The sequence below is a fragment of the Barbatula barbatula genome (genome assembly GCF_947034865.1).
Source record: "Barbatula barbatula genome assembly, chromosome: 14".
Classification (NCBI taxonomy): domain Eukaryota; kingdom Metazoa; phylum Chordata; class Actinopteri; order Cypriniformes; family Nemacheilidae; genus Barbatula; species Barbatula barbatula.
Window position 1 is genome coordinate 5,407,772 of NC_136777.1, and position 21,044 is coordinate 5,428,815.

At 41.2% G+C, this 21,044-nt stretch overlaps 1 protein-coding gene across 3 annotated transcripts in view; it reads left to right on the plus strand.

Moving 5' to 3' along the window:
* The window catches only part of map3k4 (mitogen-activated protein kinase kinase kinase 4), a 22,356-nt gene continuing 1,312 nt past the window's right edge, over positions 1–21,044 (plus strand). The window contains exons 1-26 of one of the 3 annotated variants that reach the window (XM_079472613.1): positions 80–236; positions 7,008–7,183; positions 8,199–9,514; positions 9,722–9,979; positions 10,075–10,227; positions 10,878–11,035; positions 11,372–11,488; positions 12,199–12,298; positions 12,396–12,479; positions 12,569–12,838; positions 12,929–13,078; positions 13,592–13,753; positions 14,574–14,707; positions 15,256–15,334; positions 15,417–15,492; positions 16,047–16,146; positions 16,431–16,559; positions 17,736–17,836; positions 17,997–18,077; positions 18,436–18,627; positions 18,730–18,800; positions 18,924–19,040; positions 19,557–19,716; positions 19,836–19,958; positions 20,233–20,339; positions 20,697–20,876. In XM_079472613.1, coding sequence (XP_079328739.1) covers positions 211–236; positions 7,008–7,183; positions 8,199–9,514; positions 9,722–9,979; positions 10,075–10,227; positions 10,878–11,035; positions 11,372–11,488; positions 12,199–12,298; positions 12,396–12,479; positions 12,569–12,838; positions 12,929–13,078; positions 13,592–13,753; positions 14,574–14,707; positions 15,256–15,334; positions 15,417–15,492; positions 16,047–16,146; positions 16,431–16,559; positions 17,736–17,836; positions 17,997–18,077; positions 18,436–18,627; positions 18,730–18,800; positions 18,924–19,040; positions 19,557–19,716; positions 19,836–19,958; positions 20,233–20,339; positions 20,697–20,876 — 4,620 coding nt within the window. In that variant the 5' untranslated portion in view covers positions 80–210. Of the gene's footprint in view, positions 237–452; positions 612–7,007; positions 7,184–8,198; positions 9,515–9,721; positions 9,980–10,074; positions 10,228–10,877; positions 11,036–11,371; positions 11,489–12,198; positions 12,299–12,395; positions 12,480–12,568; positions 12,839–12,928; positions 13,079–13,591; positions 13,754–14,573; positions 14,708–15,255; positions 15,335–15,416; positions 15,493–16,046; positions 16,147–16,430; positions 16,560–17,735; positions 17,837–17,996; positions 18,078–18,435; positions 18,628–18,729; positions 18,801–18,923; positions 19,041–19,556; positions 19,717–19,835; positions 19,959–20,232; positions 20,340–20,696; positions 20,877–21,044 lie in introns of those variants that run through there. The other 2 variants (XM_079472614.1, XM_079472615.1) reach the window with 2 other exon arrangements.

Below are 21,044 nucleotides of genomic sequence, written 5' to 3' on the forward strand. Positions count from 1 at the left end.
GTGTCACTCCCTCATCAGCGGCTCGCTGGAAACATGGCGCCAGTGCACACACGGGCGAGCCTTAACTCTGCAGACGGATAGTGAAAGAAAAGTGTGCACCGGGACTTATAGCGCGCACCCGTCTTTGCAAAGTCGAGCTTTACTTTCCTGGGCATGTTTTGATTCATGCACATGTGAAGAGAGAGTCATCTCGTCGATTCGGCCCCGGTTATGGAGGAGCCTCCGGATAATAGCAGGTAAGAAACGGGCATCCGAGCCTGTGCGTGAGTGTGTATTAAAGTTACAGCGTGTGTATTAAAGTTACAGCGTGTGTATTAAAGTTACAGTGTGTGTATATGCGATCGCGCAACTACATTGCCGGGATTCACGACACGCTGCCAAAAAGTGCTCCCATAGACGAGGTACTAAGCGAGATTAATGCGCATGCGCACAACAGGTCCAACCTGCATCCTGCCTCAAAATGGTCCGCTTTGCAGCGCAACACTAAGCAAAATTTCACGTTAAAGTTGCAAACTTTTTCCCGAGATAATAAAAAACCGCGGACTCAAAGAAAACATAAGGAAGATCATATCTGTTTTCGCGAGAAAGGCTGAAAGTAAGCGAACAGCTAGGTAAGTTAACGTTAATATTATTGTGCGTTTATATTTGCAAGATCATTGTGTGTCTATATGTGCAAGATCATTGTGTTAAGATAGCGCGCGCGTTACATGGATGGATTTATGTATGCATGCATGCGTGCATTTATGTATATATATATGTGTGTGTTTACTTCTTTTTCACTTTGTGCGTTATAAAGTCTCGGAGCTGAATGTTATTTAAATGCAACGTTGCACAGACGAATATCAGTGTAAAAGTCCTGCTCTGCGGGTGCGATTAGAAACTTCTTGTAGTCGGTTGAAGTTGTTTGCATCATTGCTCCGATGCTTTTTCAGCTGCACGGAAAAAGTTCAAGTTGGACGTAGATGTTGTTGTCGGTAATAATGAAAAGTCGTTATTGAATGTTAAAAGCCGGTGTATCACGAGTGTTATGAGTCAACGCACTGAGTTAGGCAAATGTTTGATTTGCGGTTCCCAGAAATCAGCCGTCTGCTCAGGAATGCTGGGATTTTACTTGCATCCTCCGGATTTTTGAGTGTTGTAATCGAGAATTTGGGTGATAATGGTCCTTAAGGCTAGTCCCAGACTAAATTGAATGTTTACCCTCTCTTAACTGAATATAACTTGCCCAGAAATATCCTAAAATATATCAGTGTCTTTGGTTTGTCTCTAGATTCACACCAGTGAAATGCATTTTTATAAAAGCTAAATAAATATCTTAATTCAACTGAGGCATAGTCCTGGCTTAAGCCAAGCCATGACTGTGAAACCGGGCCTTTATGTTTTTGTACAACTACAGGCATTTTTGTCCCCTGTTTTGGTGTCCTTTATTACACCAGCGTGTTCGGGCAGCTTATTTTCCCCTAAAGCTCTTGTTGGCCTATAGCCACATGCTTGTTTGCAGTGCATTATTTGCAGTCATAAAAATGTTAAACATTTCTGTCTCCTGTCACTACGTCATTTCTGCATTTGAGTTTAGGTAAATTCAGGAATGTGGAGCGTTGTTTGCCCACTGCCGTGTGGCTTGGCTGATAAAGCCCTAAAGTGTTCTAGTGTTCTTGTTGTGTGGGGTCACAACAGACGTCACGGAGAGCGTTTGCCCTGAACTTACAGCGACAGCTTCTCAAGAATGCCTTGTTGTGTCTTTTACTGCTATCCCCACCCCTTCGAGCAATTCCTCGCGATAAACTGCATTCAGTGGAACATGTTAAGGACAGCTATAACTTGTTAAGAATGCAAGATAAAAGATTTGTCATGCCTTTCAAGTTATTGTTTTATGTAAACTGGAGTCGCTGTAGAATCGTGTGCATGGCACTCATAGAGTGAAACTGCTTACAGTTGCAAGATTGTATTTCTTGCCCTTGTGTGTTGATTTGAGGTCACGGTTATCAGTTCAGGGGTGTTGCCTTTAAACACTTGGAGATCCTTGGAGCGCTGATGTTTTGGTGTACTTTTGTCTTGTACGTAGCCATTTGTCTTGTACGTAGCTGTGACGTAAAGAAATTGGTGTTTGCGCGTCACTATAAAACATGCTGTAAATCTCATTCCTGTCCATTTATGACCATAAGCATTCCCCAATTCCAGGATGTGGTGCACTGAAAGAATGTTGACCTCGTCGTGGAGGCACCCATGGCTGGAACTCATTAATTCGTTTCTTTACACAAGACCGTGTTGCATTTCTTCATTGAAGTCATATGTGATATTTTTTGGTTGCTTATTCCTTCGTTTAGCCCACAATGTCCCCTTTTCTGCTTCAAAAAGGAAGAACTCCGATCATATGATACATACATACATACAAACATACATACATAAGCATAAAAGTGAACGCTTTTCTAGCTAAACTCCCAACTCGCCTTTAGTTTCTCACATAATACCTCCCATTATGCCTTCAATTGTCCATAGAGGGTGTGCACCTGGGGTGGAGGTTAGAATAGCGGCTTGTGTTGAGTTCTCTGTGCGGAGGTATCGGCTACACTCTTGCTCTTACACACTACACATTCCTTTTTTTTCCTCTGAATGCTCATGGCTTTGTCACCCACCCACACGCAGTCATTCCGCCTTGCGGCATCAAATTATCATTATGTGGACACAGGAAATGATATTGTACAAATCTGTTGCATGGTGATGGGAAATGGAGCAAAGGAAGTGGTTTGTTTAAAATTAGAGGAAGTCTCTATCAGCATTCCTGGAACTCACTTTTCATAATGTGGCCGTGCGCTGTTATTCAGTTCATTGATCCACAGCCAACACCGATCACACTGCATATGCATGGGTTGTGTAGTCTGTACAGTGGTGAATCATAAATCTAATTGTGCCTATAAGAGATCTTAAACAAGTGACAAACCTGTACAACAGGCCAACTTTAGTTGCATTTAGTTTGAGTCACGTAATTAAGAATAATACAAAGATATTTTACCCTCTTGCAGATGGCAACGTGCTGTACGAGGAAGTGCACGTAGTATGTTGTGATTAAGAGCAGGCAAATCAATATAACAAGACATTGAACCTAGGTGCTATCAGAATAAGGAAAGTTAGTTTTGGGATTTTGGTATGTTTTCGTTGTGGAGAAAGCGATGTGACACTATGCGTCTGATTATTGGATGTCTGGTTTAGTAATTGCTTATTAATGCTTCAGATGTTACGTTTCTGGGGAGTCCCTGAATGTTAGATGGCATCGTCGTAGAGGGTTTAAAGGTTAGTTTCCCCAAAAATATTTTTTTTCAGAATGCGTGGAAATAATAATGACAGATTTTTTTGGGGTGAACTATTTACACTAGTTTTAGTTTAATTCCTATTGCACATTTTTTTCAATGTGCAATGTTTCAAAAATGCAGAATTGCACTATCCCTATCCCTAAAATTTGGTCACATTCATTTTAACTAGTGGACACATTTACTTTCATCAGTAAATATTTACTAACACAACAAATGCATTAGTTCTTTGAACAGATTTGCACAGATTTCTTGTTTTAGGAAATGTCAATAACATGACATCTCGAGATCAGAGCACTTCGAGGAATATGACAGGAGCACTATACGCATGTTTACTAACATATCTCTGGGAATATCTATTACCAGTGCATGTAGGAAAGGTCTTTCTGTGGTCATATGAACTAGTGCACTGAGAATAAAGAGCACCGAGGTCTGTGTACATGCCTGTTTTTGTCTAGTGTGTCATTTAGGACGGCTCGGATCTGTTTCTTTACTCTGAGCTTTAGGGTCTCAATCAGTCAGTCAGCAGGGATTGAGGCCGCGTGTTATAAAAGGTACTGTGTGAACGTGTGTGCGTGCACGTGCCCTTGGCAGCAAAGCGCCACTAGTCAGGCCTCGCGTCTAAATTACATAAGTTAGTGGCATGAGATATTTGTTCCCCGCTGTCAGTGACATGGTGTTCTTTTCGGTTTTGGCCACATCCATGAACATCCTTTGAAAAATTATTCCATTTATTTCCATTCCACCATTTTGCGGATTACAGGCCTGGACTTCCTTTGAAAATTCCCATTTGAGTTTTATCCGGGAAATGGTCTCATTAAAGTGAGTGCAGGTCTTTCAAAGGTCTTTCGTTCTGCCTTCTCAACTGCTAAAGACATTGTAATGTTTTGCAGCGTTTCATAAAGCCTGTGAACGCAGCTTTTGTAAGTTCTTAGAACAATTAAATATACATGAACTGCTGATTTTGCAGGGGTGGTGATGTTTGTCTGAGGTCAGAATGGCCAAAAATATTATTTAATCATTGTCAGGTCTTTATCGTATATCAGAATTCCGTGTGCTGAACTTCAAAACAAAACTTTAAACCTGTGTATATTTTGCTGACAGAGTGTTTATTTTCTCAACTCAGCTACTATTGCACCCCTGAAAGGCTGTTTGGTAATACCATTTTTGAATAGACTATGTTGGAGATCTAAGTGATCCCCTTGTTGCAGGGCCCAGGACTCTTCTGAGCTGTTTCGGAGCACATATTTACATCAGTGTTGTGGTTCAGAAGAATGCTGAAAAAAATACAGTGGTGGAAAAATGTAATCAGCATTTCTAGATGTATCGTGGCCTTTCTAGTACAGTGTCTGTTGAATATCAACAAGTGGCAAAGTCATCCAACATCAACGTGAAAGACATTGAAATGCATGACAAGACGCATGAAAACTGCGATGAAAACCAAGGTTATAACATAAAAAATACTTCATGAACTATTCCTAAATACATATACAAATATTGCGTTGCCTAAAAGTGAATACGAACTTGTTTTCTTTGCAGTATTTGAGGTCTGAAAAAAGACAGAGCATCTTTTATGTAATTTTGTTATTGGGTTTGCATTTACTGCAAATAAATGCAAACATAAAGACTTTTAATTTGAAATTTGCTAGAAATATTGTTAGTAGTTCACACAACAGAACAAAAACGATAATTGTACATAAACGCAGTCGCATACTAATTAATAGCAAATGCAGAAAAACTAAAAATGGTCTTTGAAGTGGTCTCTTCATTTTTTCTGTGGCATGTCCTTTGTGATGGTGTTGCCCAGCCATCTGATGCTGTGACTCGCAGCACACGTGTCGTTCGCACACAAAGAAGCGCCGCCAGCTTCAACAATGGCTCCAGTGGCGGGTGAGGTCAGAGGTCATCGCCCTCTCTTGACTGCAACGAGGCAGATGTGGTCTGCTCAGTTTATAGCTCTGCTCAAAGGCTGTAACATTCCTCTTCTGCGTGATTCATTCGTGGTAATTTTGGACACAAAATTTTAGCGGGCCAGAGTTGTATATGCAGCAGTAAATCAACAACCTGTGTTGCTTTCGTGCTGGTGAGAGGAGGCCAGCTGCCCCTGGCGTCAGTCCGCAATGTTGCCGCGGGTTGGTTGCCATTCAGTGGGGTTATTGCACTCAGGCGGAATTCTTTTTGACTTATACCACTTTAGAGATCGAGCAGCATTCATACATCATGACAACCAAACAAACAGCGGAGTGATTTCAGCGTTTCCTGTGTCATTCCTGAAGGGTTTGGTCACTGTTCGACTCTGCCCAGAGCTGCACCTTCGAATACAAACAATCTGTCTGTGTCCTGGAAAGTTGTTGAGAATTTCACCAGAATGAAATGGTTTTGCTTTCTGTTCAGATCTTATTTCAATGTGATGGATGTTTACTCTCTTTTGTCAGAAGATATAGAAACATCGCATAATCGATTCATGGTTTAAAGTTTATGTATTTAACATGTATAATTCGGTGTTGTCCTAGAGACGTGTACCGGCTGAATTAATGTTTTCAGGTTTTTTAAGTAGTGTCCATATGTTAAATGGCGGGAAAAGTTGATGGCTGGATAGAGTGTCAAGCAAGCACGTCTGGATGTTCTGGCACGAGGAGCACAATGCTCAGCAGCAGGTGTCTGAGGCACTTCGGGGCTGTCTGGAGACTCCCCGGGGGACTGGGGGTGATTTTATGTGCGTGAGGGGCAGATGGATGACTCTGGCTTAGCTCTTTGTGAGGGGAATCACAGATTAACTCAATCAAAGGTTGACCCCACTGTGAAACTGATTCCATCTCCATTGCCTGACAATGGCACCGTATCAATGTCATTTTCTTCTCCCACACACTTGCACGTGTCCAAACACAACAACATGCACAGTTTGTCTCGGCACGATGAGTTTTGAATCAGTTTGCTCCCACCCACCAGCGAATGCAATTCATTTTTGGTTGGTTTCTTTGTCTGGAGGATGAATTTCCTGCTGTATTAAGCCTTATCAAACATGTACAGTCATATTCAGTGTTCATTGTGTTTGAAACATTTTTCTATTTGCAATAATATTCAAGTTGACTGAGATTGAAAAAATGACAGTGAAGGAAAGAGACGAAAACAGCTCAGCTGGATAAAAATGAGGTCTGACGACTCATTTAAGTACATGTGCAAACTAAATGCCAGAGTTTACAGCCTTAAAGGGATAGTTCACCAAGAAATAACAATTATGTCATCATTCATTCACTTGACCTTATTTTTTTCCTGGCACACAAAAGAAGATATTTTGAGAAATGTCTCGGTGGTTTTGTGCCCAAACAATGGAAGTCAAAAGGATGTCCTTCAAAATATCTCATTTTGTTTGTTAAATTGTCTATATAGAAAATATTTTGTTCACAACAAAACAAACATGCATCGATAACATTCATTTTACATTCAATGTAACTAACAGTAAAATAATTTCCATATTATGAAGTGGCTCATTTATAATTTATAAAATTTAAGTTAAGAAATTATTTCGTTTTATTTTGCTCAATATATGATAGGATACGGACTTATCACCCACTTCAATGTTACTGAACCCGTTGGCCTGATTTTACAGATTGCTCTGTGGTTTGGGAACTTTTGCAGTGTTGACTCAAGCCATAATGATGTCACTTTTGTTTGTGTTTTTCTCTGTTTCCTGTGCAGGCTGAGGGACTTGTCCAAAGACGTGCCCCAGCAGAAAACTGATGTGGATGAGTCGTGGGACGAGCCCATTCAGGAAGAGGAGGCTCTGTACGGCACCTCCCCGCCTCTCACTCCGCGGCAAATAAAACGCACATCCAACAAACACCATAGAACTGGCCAGGGGTCAAAGGGCAAAGGTGAGATCCCTTCGCAATACAAATTTCGAAAACATATGGTCTGAAGCCCCCAATAATGTATGCGACGTGCAGCCATGTTGACCTGTTGCACATGACAATTGAAGAATAAAACCGGTTATCAGAACAGGTGTTAGTTTTAGCCTTAATAAAGACAGAAGCTGAACATGTGCTTCATAATAGATAGAATTATGAAAAGTAGTAGTTTTGCTTTTTGCCAATGTATTGAGAAGGTGTTTGATAGACATTATAATCCAGACATCCATGTGAATGTAGGATAGAGATTAACAGATTAATGAAAGTAAATTAGACCTGTATAAATAAATCAAATGTCCATTATACATTTAACATATTTAAAAGCAAAACGTAATGCATTTAAAAAGTAGGCGTGCATGTTATATGCAAACTTTCCCACCATATGTGAAAAATCCCCCTATGAGGTTTCTAAGAGGGGAATTCCCTCACATTTTCAGAAATGAATTTCAGTCAAATTCAATTACAGTGGTTGTGCAAGACAAGATGAAAGACCACTCCAAAGTTATTATTGAATTTATTATTTATAGCTATGTGTTTAAATTAAATTGTGTTTCTCGCAAATTTTACATAAAAATAGTTTTTATTTGCAGAAATTTTTAATTGGACAGGCTGGTCAAAATAACAAAAAATATGAAACTTGCAGATCTTGGGTCCTGCAAATAAAACAATTTCATATTCATTTTGAAACACGATACTCATGGTTTTACATGCATTTTAGGATCAGTAAAAAAATGAATATGTTTTTTTTTTTCACATTGCTGATGTCTGACTCTATATCACTGGACTGGAATTGCCACAATAAATGCTGATTAATTGAAGACTGTAATGTTCTCTTAATTCTTTCCATAGAAAGACTGACAACATTTAGAAATGAGACCTGGAGAAAAATTTTCATAATAAAAGTTGTATCATTCATGCTTTAATTGTAGATTTGTATAAAATATCTTTGTTCACCAATTCTCATCTCCTGGTTCATCTACAGGGAAGCCACGTTCCTCCAGCCCGTTGTCTCAAAGAGAACGTGAGGGGGCAAAATCAGCCGAACCTCCTGAGGAGCACAGCTACGAGCACAAAAAGAAAGTGCTCTCCAACCAGCGTACCAACGAGCGAGACAGCAAAAGGACATTTGAGGGCTCCTTCATGCTAGATTCAGTGTCAAGGACCAGTAACATCGGCTCCAGAAACATGGACCCCCGCCGACCCTACCTGAGCCTGGGCATGATCAATATGCGTCCCAACCGGCAGACCTCTCGCACCGACTGTCCGGCAGATCGCCTCAAGTTCTTTGAGACACTGCGGCTGCTGCTCAAGCTCACCTCCATGTCATCCAAGAAGAAGGAGAAGGAGCAACGAGGCCTGGAGAACACAGCCTTCATGGGCCAGAACAATGAGGTGATCTGGTTGGAGTTGCAAGCCTGGCACGCCCGGCGTAGCATAAATGAGCAGGACCTGTACCTGTTCACCGCTCGCCAAGCCATACCGGACATCATCAACGAAGTGCTACACTTCAAAGTAGACTATAGCAGCCTAGCGGGGCATGAGAGCAATCTGACAACAGGGCAGAGCGACTCCTGCCCTTACGAAATCAATTGCCGGAACGATCCCTTTAGCTTCAGCAACTGTGCCGCATCTTGCGGAGAGATCGATGCAGCTGCTCCATTTTCTTCAACACTGGAGTGCCGTGAACACCTGCAGAAACAGCGCGTTGCGTTTGATCAAGTGAAGCGGGTTATGTCGCTGTTGGAGTCGGTGGAGGCTTTGTACCCATCTCTTCAAACTTTGCAGAAGGACTATGAGAAATACGCTGCTTGGGACTTCCTGGGCAGGGTGCAGGCGCTCTGTTTGTGGCTCAACATTACTCAGGACCTCAATCAGAAGTTGAGGGTCATGGGCACCGTGCTGGGCCTCAGGGACCTTTCCCGCATCGGCTGGCCCGTTTTTGAGATCCCCTCGCCTCGATGCTCCCGCGGCAATGAGGATGAAGAGGAGGATGAGGGCCAGTCCACCCCTACTTTCGAGAACAACGATGGGGAGGAGAGGACTTTGAGCGGGACGACTAGCGACGGAGAGCAGTCGCCTTGCCTCACCCCAAAGTTTTCGCGCCTCATGTCGGAGGAGGAGTTTCTCCCGCGGGACTATGAGGCTCACTGCTGCCCCACTGCCATCTACAGGCCGTTTGTGGATAAGGCACTTAAACAAATGGGGCTTCGGAAACTGATTCTCAGACTGCACAAGCTGATGGATCGCTCGCTGCAAAGATCCAGAACCGCACTGTTGAGTCACATGCCAGCTCAAGAGGTGAGATGCTTAGCTGGTTTATCTTGTGGTCTCCAAATCTGACCAGATGATCAGCCTAATTCAAATACTATACTTCAAATACCAACAAACAAATACAGCCTAAACTAAGACGACAGCCTGCCTTGAAGCTAGATTATGTGTATTGTGGTCAATGCAAATATTTTGTGTTCATAACCTGACATTTTTTCGTTGCTTGGTTCCTGTTAGCTGTCAGCAGCACCGGGTTATTCTTTGCAAAACTGTGACTACCTACCCGAGCTGTCTCGACACTTATCCGGCCCAGTGGATGAGGAGGCGGAGTCTGAACGGGTATCGTGGAAGGAGCTAGTAGACATGGACCTGCCTTCGTTCCGGCCAGCCTTCTTGGTGCTTTGCCGTGTGCTGCTAAATGTCATTCACGAGTGCCTCAAACTGCGACTGGAGCAAAGGCCAGCAGGAGAACCATCTTTGCTTAGCATCAAGCAGGTCATTACTCGTACACAACATATGTTATAAACACAACATTTTGTAAACATCCAAGTTTAAGGGACATAAAAAAACGACTCTGTTGTTTGTTGTAGTTGGTCCGTGAGTGTAAAGAAGTTCTTAAAGGTGGGCTTTTGATGAAACAGTACTACCAGTTCATGCTCCGGGGCGTCATCAACGACCCTCAGGGTCTACAGACTAACGCCAACATCGACGAGTTCGAAGAGGATCTCCACAAAATGCTTGAGGTGGGATTTTATGTTGTTATACTTGTCTCTGTAAATACCTAAATGCCTCCTGCATTGTTTTAAAGAAAGTTGATCTTGAACATTAGTATTATACAGCGTACAGTAAAGATCACATCTAAGATAATGCACCACCAGAATTCTAGTGTAATATAACCCAGATTGCACATAGTGTGAGTTTGGTATGATAAACATGTGTGACTGCTGCTAATTGACCAAACCAGAGAGGATATTATTGACAGCAAAATTGGTGCTAGTGTAATTCCTTCACAGTTTGACTACTTTTGCCGTGACTCTTCACTTATTGCATTCTTTTCTCCCTTCAAGTCCAAGGGTAATTTTTGATCATAGTCTGACGTAATTGGAGAGTTATTTAGAAGCGTGCCAAGTCGAATGGTTTAAAGGGGGGACCTAAAAAGTAGATTTATCTTTAGGGTTAAAGGTGTTGTTCTGCTGTTTTATATTGATTAGAGCTGTGAATATTTCTTGGCTCATGGTTTGATTATGATTCGATACATCTTGTCCACTAATTCCAATAAGTTGTTAATGGTACAAATCTTTTTGGACGGCTTTCTAGATGTACTATTCATCACGGGTCTTTTGACGTGATGCTGTCTTTAAATATATGCATGTGTTCTGCATCTTTACATCAGGTGTACTTTGACTACATGCGCAGCTGGATACAGATGTTACAGCAGTTGCCTCAAGCATCTCACAGTCTGAAGAACCTGCTGGAGGAAGAGTGGAACTTCACTAAAGTCATCACTCCATATATCCGGGGCGGAGAAGCCCAGTCTGGAAAACTCTTTTGGTTAGTGTCTATATACACACATTTTAAATAATCTGATCGCAAGTGAGGTTTAAACACAGGTGAAAAGGAGGACTAATGTTCTGTGAATTCATCATTCAAACATCATGCAGGGGGGAAAAATGTATTCGAGCACATTGCACTTACAGTGTAAACACGCCTGTCAATCATACTGTTGCATTGAAAACATCAACTTTGTTTCGCACTTTTTCAGTGGCATGCTTTTGATAAATGCAATTATAATTGATGGATGCAGGCATGAAATCAGACACTGATCAAATTTTTATTCACGCATGGTCATGAGACGCAGCGTAAAACAGGTATTTTTGACTTTTTCAGTGATATTGCTGGCATGCTGCTAAAATCCACTGGAGACTTCTTGGATGCCGGCCTTCAGAAGAGTGGCAACGAGTTCTGGGAGTGTGCAGATGACAGCACGGCTTCGGATGAAATCAGGTGTGTTTCAGAACACTTAATGAGCAATAATCTGCTCTGAACACGCTGTGCCAGACTCATCAAAGCATGTGGAACGTGTATTTCAGTGATGTCTGACAACCTCATTGTGTTCATTCCAAACTATTTTAAACAATTTGGATTAAAGGGAGGTGCTAAAATTAAGTAAAGTACGACAACAGAAATATGTTGTCATGATGGCTGTGACCTTATGAGACTTGTTGCATGACACCAGAAGTCTGAAGACATTATTTTAGAGGTCCAGTGTATGAAATTTAGCGGCATCTAGCCGGGAAGGTTGCAAATTGTAAACCAACGGCTTACGCCACTTTCGAAGTAAAGCTATGGAGGCTGCACAGAACTAAGATGTTGTCACGTTATTGCGTCTTTGCTGAAAGAGATAACGTAGTTACAAAACGAGCAGTTTGTCCGTTTAGAGCTACTGTAGAAACATGGCGAATTTTATGCAGGGGGACCAGCGTTGTATGTAGATAGAAATGGCTCATTCGAAGGTAATAAAACATAACGCTTCATTATGAGAGGTCTTTATAGACATCTGAACACACAGTTATGTATATTATATTGGATTTCTGTCATAATAAATTACTTAATGGCCCTTTAAGTGGAATTTAAGGCTCCACATTGACTAAGTGTTGTCAGCCTATCAGATTGCATGGCCAGAACTAATAATTGTATGTTTTGTTTTATTGCAGACGTTCGGTGATAGAGACGAGTCGTTCTCTGAAAGAGCTCTTTCATGAGGCCAGGGAAAGAGCATCCAAAGCACTGGGCTTTGCCAAGATGCTGCGCAAGGTGAGCATAGTACAGGCGAAATAGCTCATTCATGTCGTTTTTTTTCACAGCGATGGACCTTTTAAAAAAACAAAACGTACATTTTATTCCCACTTAGGACCTTGAAATTGCGGCGGAATTTAGCCTAACCAGCGGGGTACCTTCTCTCCTCCAGGCACTGAAGTGTAAGAGTTATGTCAAGGTGATAACATGCTCCTCTGTATCATTGATATTTAAAATAAACGTGATACTTTTGTGAAATCTATATGAATTGGATTTTCGGTTTTTAAGGTCCTTATCCCTGGACTGGAGGAGCTCCAGGTGTTTGTCCCGTGTGCCCTGATGGAGCAGAGATTGGTCATCTTGCAGTTGTTAAATGCAGCAGCGGGAAAGGACTGCTCTAAAGAACCAGATGAGATCCCTGAGGATGAAGCCTACCTGCTCATGAGCAAACATGGAGTGGGGGAATCAAATACCGACGGCGCATGGGCCGACTGGGACGGAAGTGTTCTGAAACTAGTACCTCAGATGGAAACTGTGGACACGTTAAGTGCCATGAAGGTATGAACTAGGGTGTGTAAAGACTGCAATGGTGGATAAAAAAAGGTTTCCACGTTACAAAAGTGTCACTTTCTCATTCTCGATGTCTAGGTGGACAATCTCCTCCTGATCGTGATGCAGTCGGCACATCTGGTGGCGCAACGAAAGGCCTTCCATCATTCCATGGATGATCTTCTGACCCTCAGCCGGGAACAGACATCGAGTCAGCCCCTTATCGTCTGCGCTCTAGAGCAACTCAAGGTGTGATTTAGAACCACATATTTTTTCTTTCAATGTTTTCTCATTTAATGGGGGAGATGTCTGCTTGTTATCTGTTTGTGCAGACCTACTTTCGCATCACATTAAGCCACATTAGGTTTCAGTAACGCGTCACGTAATGCTGATGTAGCAATCAAATGAAATGTGCTCACTCGTTCAGTGTTTTCATGGTCGTTTTTAACGATTCGGGCAAGATACATCAATACAAGCGCACATGTTTAAGAAGCATCAAGACTTTCGATGGTTTTGCTTAACAAGCTAGAGTTTTATGAAATGAGTTGAAACCTCTAAGCAGTGCATGGGCAAATTTTTCTTCACAAACAGGATGTTTGCAAGTACAACATTAGTTTGTCTACGTATACATTTGTGCATTTGGCAGACGCTTTTATCCGGAGAGACAGCGCATGCATTGTTTTAAAGGCATGATTTTGGCATGCGCTAAGTTTTGTTTTCAAGATATGCATAGTTTTTTAGACAAATCTTCTCTTGTTTCAGAATGAAGCACTCCAACTGTGTATCAAGATCAACACGGCGATCGACCGTGTGGAATACATGTTCACATCAGAGTTCGAAGCGGAGGTGGAGGAAACGGAGAAAGCCACGCTGCAACAGTATTACAGGGAGGCCATGATTCAAGGCTACAACTTTGCTTTCGAGGTCAGAGGCCGAGAGGATTTTGTGAATAAGAATGCACAAAAGCACCTTAAATTCATGCGCATGACCCGTCCTGTCTAGCAGTATAGATGTGTTGACCTGGTTACGATGCTCCATAATGTTTTGATGGAATTGTACGTTAAAGAAATAGTTCACCTGAAACGTAAGATTTTTGCACGATTTTACTCACACACCCTCATGACATCCCTATGCAAACTATAAGCTAAACTCAGACATGGTGACAGATCGATAGCTTCAAATCTTTTTGGTTCTCACATGTCTTGTGATGAAATATATCAAATATATTATGATATAGTTTGAATTTCAATTTTGATATAAAACGTATTAAACGTTTTCTCTTACAAACGTTTCATTTGACTTCAGGAGACTTCATTTGGATTCCTTTAACAGGATGTATGTGCTTTTTGGAGTTGGAACATTTTGGAACCTATATATGTTCAAATATTCATGATTTATTAATAAATAAGTGATTTTATATATTTTTTTATTAATATTTAAAAAACAACACCAACACCCATCACCAAAACATTGATTCCTTGATGACTCTGGGGGGGTTGACTCGGTTAGAAGTCACATCACATGAAAGCAACATCTGGTGAAAGCAATTAACTAGTAATTACCCAATTAAGTTAAGAGGCCTTCTGTACTGTCTTTATAACAGCGTTAATTATCCATGTGAGCTCACCAGCCAGGGACAGAATGAAGCTCATGGAAAACAGCTCAGAGCCACAGTGTCAAGTATAAAGCAAACACCCAATTAAAAAGTTTTCTCTTTCAAACACGGTCTCTGTTATCTCTGCAGTATCATAAAGAGGTTGTCCGTCTGATGTCCGGAGAGTTCAGGCGGAGAATAGGAGAGCGCTACATCGCCTTTGCCCGCAAGTGGATGAATTTTGTCCTCACCAAGTGTGAAAGCGGGAGAGGCACCCGTCCAAGGTCAGTAGGTTCTGTTGTAAAACCTAGAGAGATACCTTGCTGTCAACTGCCTACATGGGTAGCTATGTATAAATGTATAGGATAATGCAATGTAAGTCGCTTTGGATAAAAGCGTCTGCCAAATTCCTAAATGTAAATGTAGCTGCCTTCTAAGGGAGATTCTAAACATCATAGAACCTCAGTGATGGATTTGGAATACCCTACATAGGTAACATCTCTGATATTGTCTATTGTAGTAAGTTGTGAATAATTTATGGGGTGAACATGCAAGACATTAAATTAGTTTAATTTACAAACAACATTTCTGTGCATTCGCTGTAGTGCATAACAGCTGGAGATATGCTGTGAATGCTGTCATTCACCCAAGAAATGTGTCTTGCTACTATTGTTCCTGTTGGGAACCCACCTATGACCCTTAAATGCGGTCTACAAAGGCAGATAACTAGATTTAAAGCGTTTAATCCTTCAGAAATGTTTCTAGCTTCATAAATGAACTATATTGCCAAACTGTTCTTTGATCCTTCTCACAAATGTTTTTTTATCTCCAGATGGGCAACTCAGGGCTTTGATTTTCTTCAAGCAATTGAGGCTGCATTTATATCAGCTTTGCCAGAAGATGACTTTCTGGTGAGTTATCTGGTTTCTGTTCTTAAAGATAAGTGTCGAAATGGTTTGTAATTGAGCTACTTATGATTATTTTGTCATGTAGAGTCTGCAGGCGCTGATGAACGAATGTATCGGGCATGTTATCGGGAAACCCCATAGTCCAAGCAGTACGTACTTTGGTAAGTGTTATCCATCCTGGTGAACTCTCCTCAACTCACAAATACTTTTTATACTTAACCTACTTTTTCTGGTGTAGTTTATGGAATGTTTTATCAATCTTTTTGGGGGCACTTTGCGTTTAAGAAGAGCGCATTATAAAAAAATGCATCATTATATTTGCATAAAAATATTTTGTTAAAATCTTAATAATGAACTATTAAAAATATTTGAAATAAGAGCGAGAGGATAACTGGCACCTTTGCCATAACTCATCACTTTATGATGGAAGTGACTACAATTTATTATTCAATTGTTTTTTACTCATTAAGTAGATAGTAAATGCCACACATGAATACGTATGAATATATTCACAAGTATGAATAAGTAAACAGCTGTTGATACAATTTGCAGGTTTTGTATCATTTTTCTCATGTTGTGTCCCAAAAAAACGCCTAAATTCCACCTGACCAAATAAAAAGGTTTTCAAACCACATTGACATCAGGTCAAAAATACGCCTTTTTTGTTTAAAAATGAAATTTGATGATTCTGACAACCAGATCGATCTTTTACCAGGCACAAGGAACAGCCCTCGACCTGTTAAAGTCCCCCGTTGCCACAGCGACCCTCCAAACCCGTACCTCTTCATCCCCTCATCTCACGCTGACGGCTTCAGGTAGGCATTCTCCCAACGTCACAGAACCATTAGCACTGCTAGTGTACAACATCTGATTCAGTGTTACTACGCTTGCATAGCTCTTTTGCATGCCCTCATGCTGTGTTGTTTAATCTGTAGGATGGAATTAAATGACTCATGCTTTTATTGATGCTTTAACCACAATCTGTGCTGCAACGTAGAGCTTCATACGAGTGTGTGTATGTGTACCGATGTCAAAGCGTACGCCCACTTCCACATCCGTAGCACAATGTTGAGGCTGTCAGTGTGTGTTTCCAACACAGCTCTCGGAGTCTACCGTGTGATCTGCGTTCCCAGTTGTATCCCCCAGGTCCCCGTCCCGCCCCACCGTTACCCCATGGTGAACACAGCCACGCCACGAAATCCACCGGCAACGTCCCTAATGACATCAGGTAGTCAGGACCGCCCCTTTTCAAGCCTGCACGGAGTTTTGCAAGTTTACGAACCTTACATCCATGTCAGAACAGAATCGCTCGTGGGCTTGTGTGTGGATGTGTAATTTGAATTGCCAAAAATATGAAATGTATAATCTTTTGTGCCAGCAGCAGCATGCCTGATCTTTTAAACTCTGGAGTGTTTAGAGTTTTAGTGTAATGCTGTTTTAACAGAGGATGAGAAGTTAAAGGGGTCATATCACAGATTCAGAAGTACTGTAAAAATACTGTAACTTTCAAAACTCAGTAGACCTAAAAGGTTTCTGAATGTATTACTTGTTAACATTCTGAGCAGCACATCTAAACAAATGTTTTCGTGATCTCAAGCAAGGCTTGCAGTGTTAAAGAATGGATTCAAACTGCATTCGACTCCAAACGAAAACCAGTGTTTTCATTTTGCATGCACACTGTTATTGTAAAAAAGTAATTTTGTGGCTTAGAGAAAGGTTAAAAACAAATTGTGACAAAAAACAATCATCATATTTTTGTTGCAGCATGCTTTAGCATGCGCCATTTACCTGCACTGGGAGAATACACAGTCTTCCATGTGTATAAAGATATCAAGGTGCTTTTTAAGGATGAGCTCACTTCCACCCCTGTGATCGATCATTAATCTTTGAAAGGTTACAGCACCTGATCCGGTTGATTATTCTGATTCGCTTTATTCATTTGGAGTGAAACTCACCCAGTCTGTTCTGCCAATATAAATATTTTTTTCTCAATCATTCATTTATAGAATAAAGGCTACGCATAATAATAAGATTTATGGAAAAAGCTCCCGTGAACATGAAATAACGCATGGCTTTACTACAGTCAGCTATTAAAAATGTCAAAGTCCAAATCTAAAAATCAGTGAATGTGAGCATATTGGCTGTTTTACAATGGCTTCGAACTATAATCACGCTCGCACATAGATACAGAGATGTTTGAATGTGGTTTTTAAAGAGCTTAATTCTGTTCATTGTGACTAATATGGCTGTTGTCATAGAGCATCTGCTGTAGTGTTGCTGTAAGCATGCGCAACATAACTAACACGTCTTTCATTCTGTTGGATGCGTTGTAAGCCAAACAGTGGATGTTTCTGAAACCATCTGTTTGCAAAGATGGTGTTTCAATGTCTTCTCTGCTATACAGGGGTTCTAGTGCACATGAGAACGACCGTCTGTCATCTGTAGCTGCAGAACTGCAGTTTAAGTCCCTCAGTCGCCACTCCAGCCCCACAGAGGACCGAGAGGGTACGAACATTTAAAGTTGTGCTTGATATTGATGCTGTCATGCTTTTTACATTTGGTTAAAATAAGCAATAATTACCTATTGAAATCATCTCCGTACCCCGATTACCTCTTACCGTGAATCATTGATAAGAATGATTTATAATTCAAGCTGTCTTTCCAGAACCTTCGTACCCTAAAGGAGACCCGAGCAGTACTGCCCGTCGCAGCTGGGAGCTGCGCAACTTTATCAGCCAGTCAAAAGGTAGTTTGCATAAAAAAATGCATAAAAATAGTTTCAAAATGTTGGAGACTTACATGCAAGTATTTGAATCATTGCACTTCAATGGACATTTAAAGGTCCAGTTTATGACATTTAGCTGCTGCCGGTGTTGAGGCTGACACAAGAATAAGATTTGTCCGTGGCTACTGTAGAAACAACATGGTGAATTCCATGTAAAAAACATAACGCTTCATTATGCAAGGTCTTTATACACCTCTGAAGACATAGTTATGTATATTATATTTCATTTCTGTCAGTAGATCCTCCTAAAAATGACACACTGCACCTTTTATCTAATGCATACAGTTAAATTTAACACACCAACTTGATTTTCCTGCAGACACAGCAGCACGTCAGAGCCCCATGGAGGCGGTACGACGCTCCATATGCGCCTTTGACGAGAAGCACTATGTGCTCATGAGACAGCGCAACATCATCGGTCAGGTGTGCAACACACCCAAATCCTATGACAACGTCATGCATGTGGGGCTTCGCAAGGTCACCTTCAAATGGCAGAGAGGCAACAAAATTGGTAAGAAGTCACCGTTATAAAGTAAAGGGCTTTCTGTGACACTGTTTTTCTAGCATTTTCTAGAAATTTCCATTCGGAGATTAATTCCGTCTATGTTTACAGGCGAGGGGCAGTATGGGAAGGTGTACACGTGCATCAACGTGGACACTGGTGAACTGATGGCCATGAAGGAGGTATTTTTATTTTAATCCACTTTCAAAGCTCCTGTAAAGTAGTTTGAGACAATTAAACCTCATACTTCCCACAACACTTATGATTTATGGTTAACGCATCATTAACTGTAAATTTGCTTTCAGATTCGCTTCCAACCCAATGACCACAAAACCATAAAGGAAACGGCCGACGAGTTGAAGATCTTTGAAGGAATCAAACATCCCAACCTCGTCCGTTACTTCGGAGTAGAGTTGCACAGGGTAAAAATGATGTCTTTGTATTTCATATCAGCGTCTTTTTAAATGGGATGGCAACGGTGTTTCATGCACTGTTAAACGTACTGTCTTCTCATGTTTGTCATGGTCAACTTATCAAAAAACAAGTTGGACTTATGACATAGTATTGCTCGAAAAACTCCCCCAGCGTTCGTATAGGTTTCGAAAAGTTTTCTTCGAACATGAAAATCCGTTCGTAACTACTTTTCTTAGTACCTCAAGATTGGCTGTGCCGCGTCAAGATTGGATGCGCTGTTGGGCCTGCAGCTGCAGCTGGTTACTCTTGGCATCCCGCACGCGTCGTATGTTTTCAGATATAATCATACAGCTGTATTTTCTTTTATAAATGCGATCAAACTAAAGACTCTACGGATATTTGTAGGGTTCGATACTATCCTGCAAGCACTGAAGATAAACATGAGATATGCAGAAACTGTCTTAGTCATGGCCACTTTATGAACGTTAGAAGTGTATTCCTTCATTTCTGTTGATTTCATGCAGGAGGAGATGTATATCTTCATGGAGTACTGCGATGAAGGGACGCTAGAGGAGGTGTCTAGACTGGGTCTGCAGGAACACGTCATCCGCCTCTACAGTAAACAGATCACGACAGCGATCAACGTGCTTCACGAACACGGAATCGTACACCGTGACATCAAAGGTCTGTAGTAACACTTCTTTCCTCCTTACCAAAGTGAGCAAATGTGATTATGTATCAGTTGTCAATCGTGAGAATAGAACGAAAAAGTGAAAATGCATTTCTCTCATTTGACGTCTCAGGAGCAAATATCTTTCTCACGTCATCTGGATTGATAAAGCTGGGGGACTTTGGTTGCTCTGTGAAGCTGAAGAACAACGCTCAGACGATGCCTGGAGAGGTGAACAGCACTCTGGGAACAGCAGGTAAGATGGGTCTCGGTTGTAGTTGCTCTATTTAAACACAAGAGGGCAACTCATACATTTCGAAAGGTGCCAGTACAGTGTATCTCATATCATGATTAAGGATCATGTGGGCTTAAAATAAGATAGAAAGATAGTCTTCTAGGAAAAAAGTCTGAGGCATGTTGGAATTCTTGATTGTTTTTCGCAGATGAGCCATCTGAAGGAAACCAACATGCTTAGATTCATTATATGTATTTAATACGGAATTTGTTGAAAATAATTCTGTCACGTCTAGCATACATGGCTCCTGAGGTCATCACAAGGGCAAAGGGTGAAGGTCACGGTCGGGCTGCTGATATCTGGAGTCTTGGTTGTGTCCTTACAGAAATGGTTACTGGAAAGGTAAAACATTATTATAGTAAAACCTTATATTGTCCAGAATATTGTGCTTTTTGTTTGTTTGCTTTTTCAAATATGTAAACCCCACCCAGTATTCTAGAAAATGTCCAAGCGGGTCCACACATGCCTGTAATACACCTAAATTAACCTACATGTGATGTACAAGCACATTACTGCCTAACAGGGCTTTGTTGGGATAAACCCTAGATTAACTCTGTAGTATTAGCAATATTGAGGTTTATTCGTCTGTTATAACCATTCAACAACATTTTAAGCAGTATTTTTTTGTTTTTGCAAAACTTGAAAAATATACACCCATTTTTAGGTTTAACTCATTTTCCATCCTGTTTGTTTACACAGAGACCCTGGCATGAATACGAGCATAACTTCCAGATCATGTATAAAGTGGGTATGGGCCACAAACCGCCCATTCCTGAAAAGCTGAGCACAGAGGGGAAGGATTTCCTGGCTCACTGCCTGGAGAGCGAACCCAAACGCCGTTGGACAGCCAGCGCCCTGCTGGATCACCCCTTTGTCAAGGTTTGAACCCGCTACCTGTCATACAGCTCATTTCTTCATTGGTTCACAGAAATATTTAATGTTTGAGAAGGAAACAATGAGCTTTTTATGATGCCAAATTTTCCAATCTGTTGCTTGAATCAACAAAACCCAAGCTAGACCCGGGTAGACCTGGCTATTTTTCTTGTA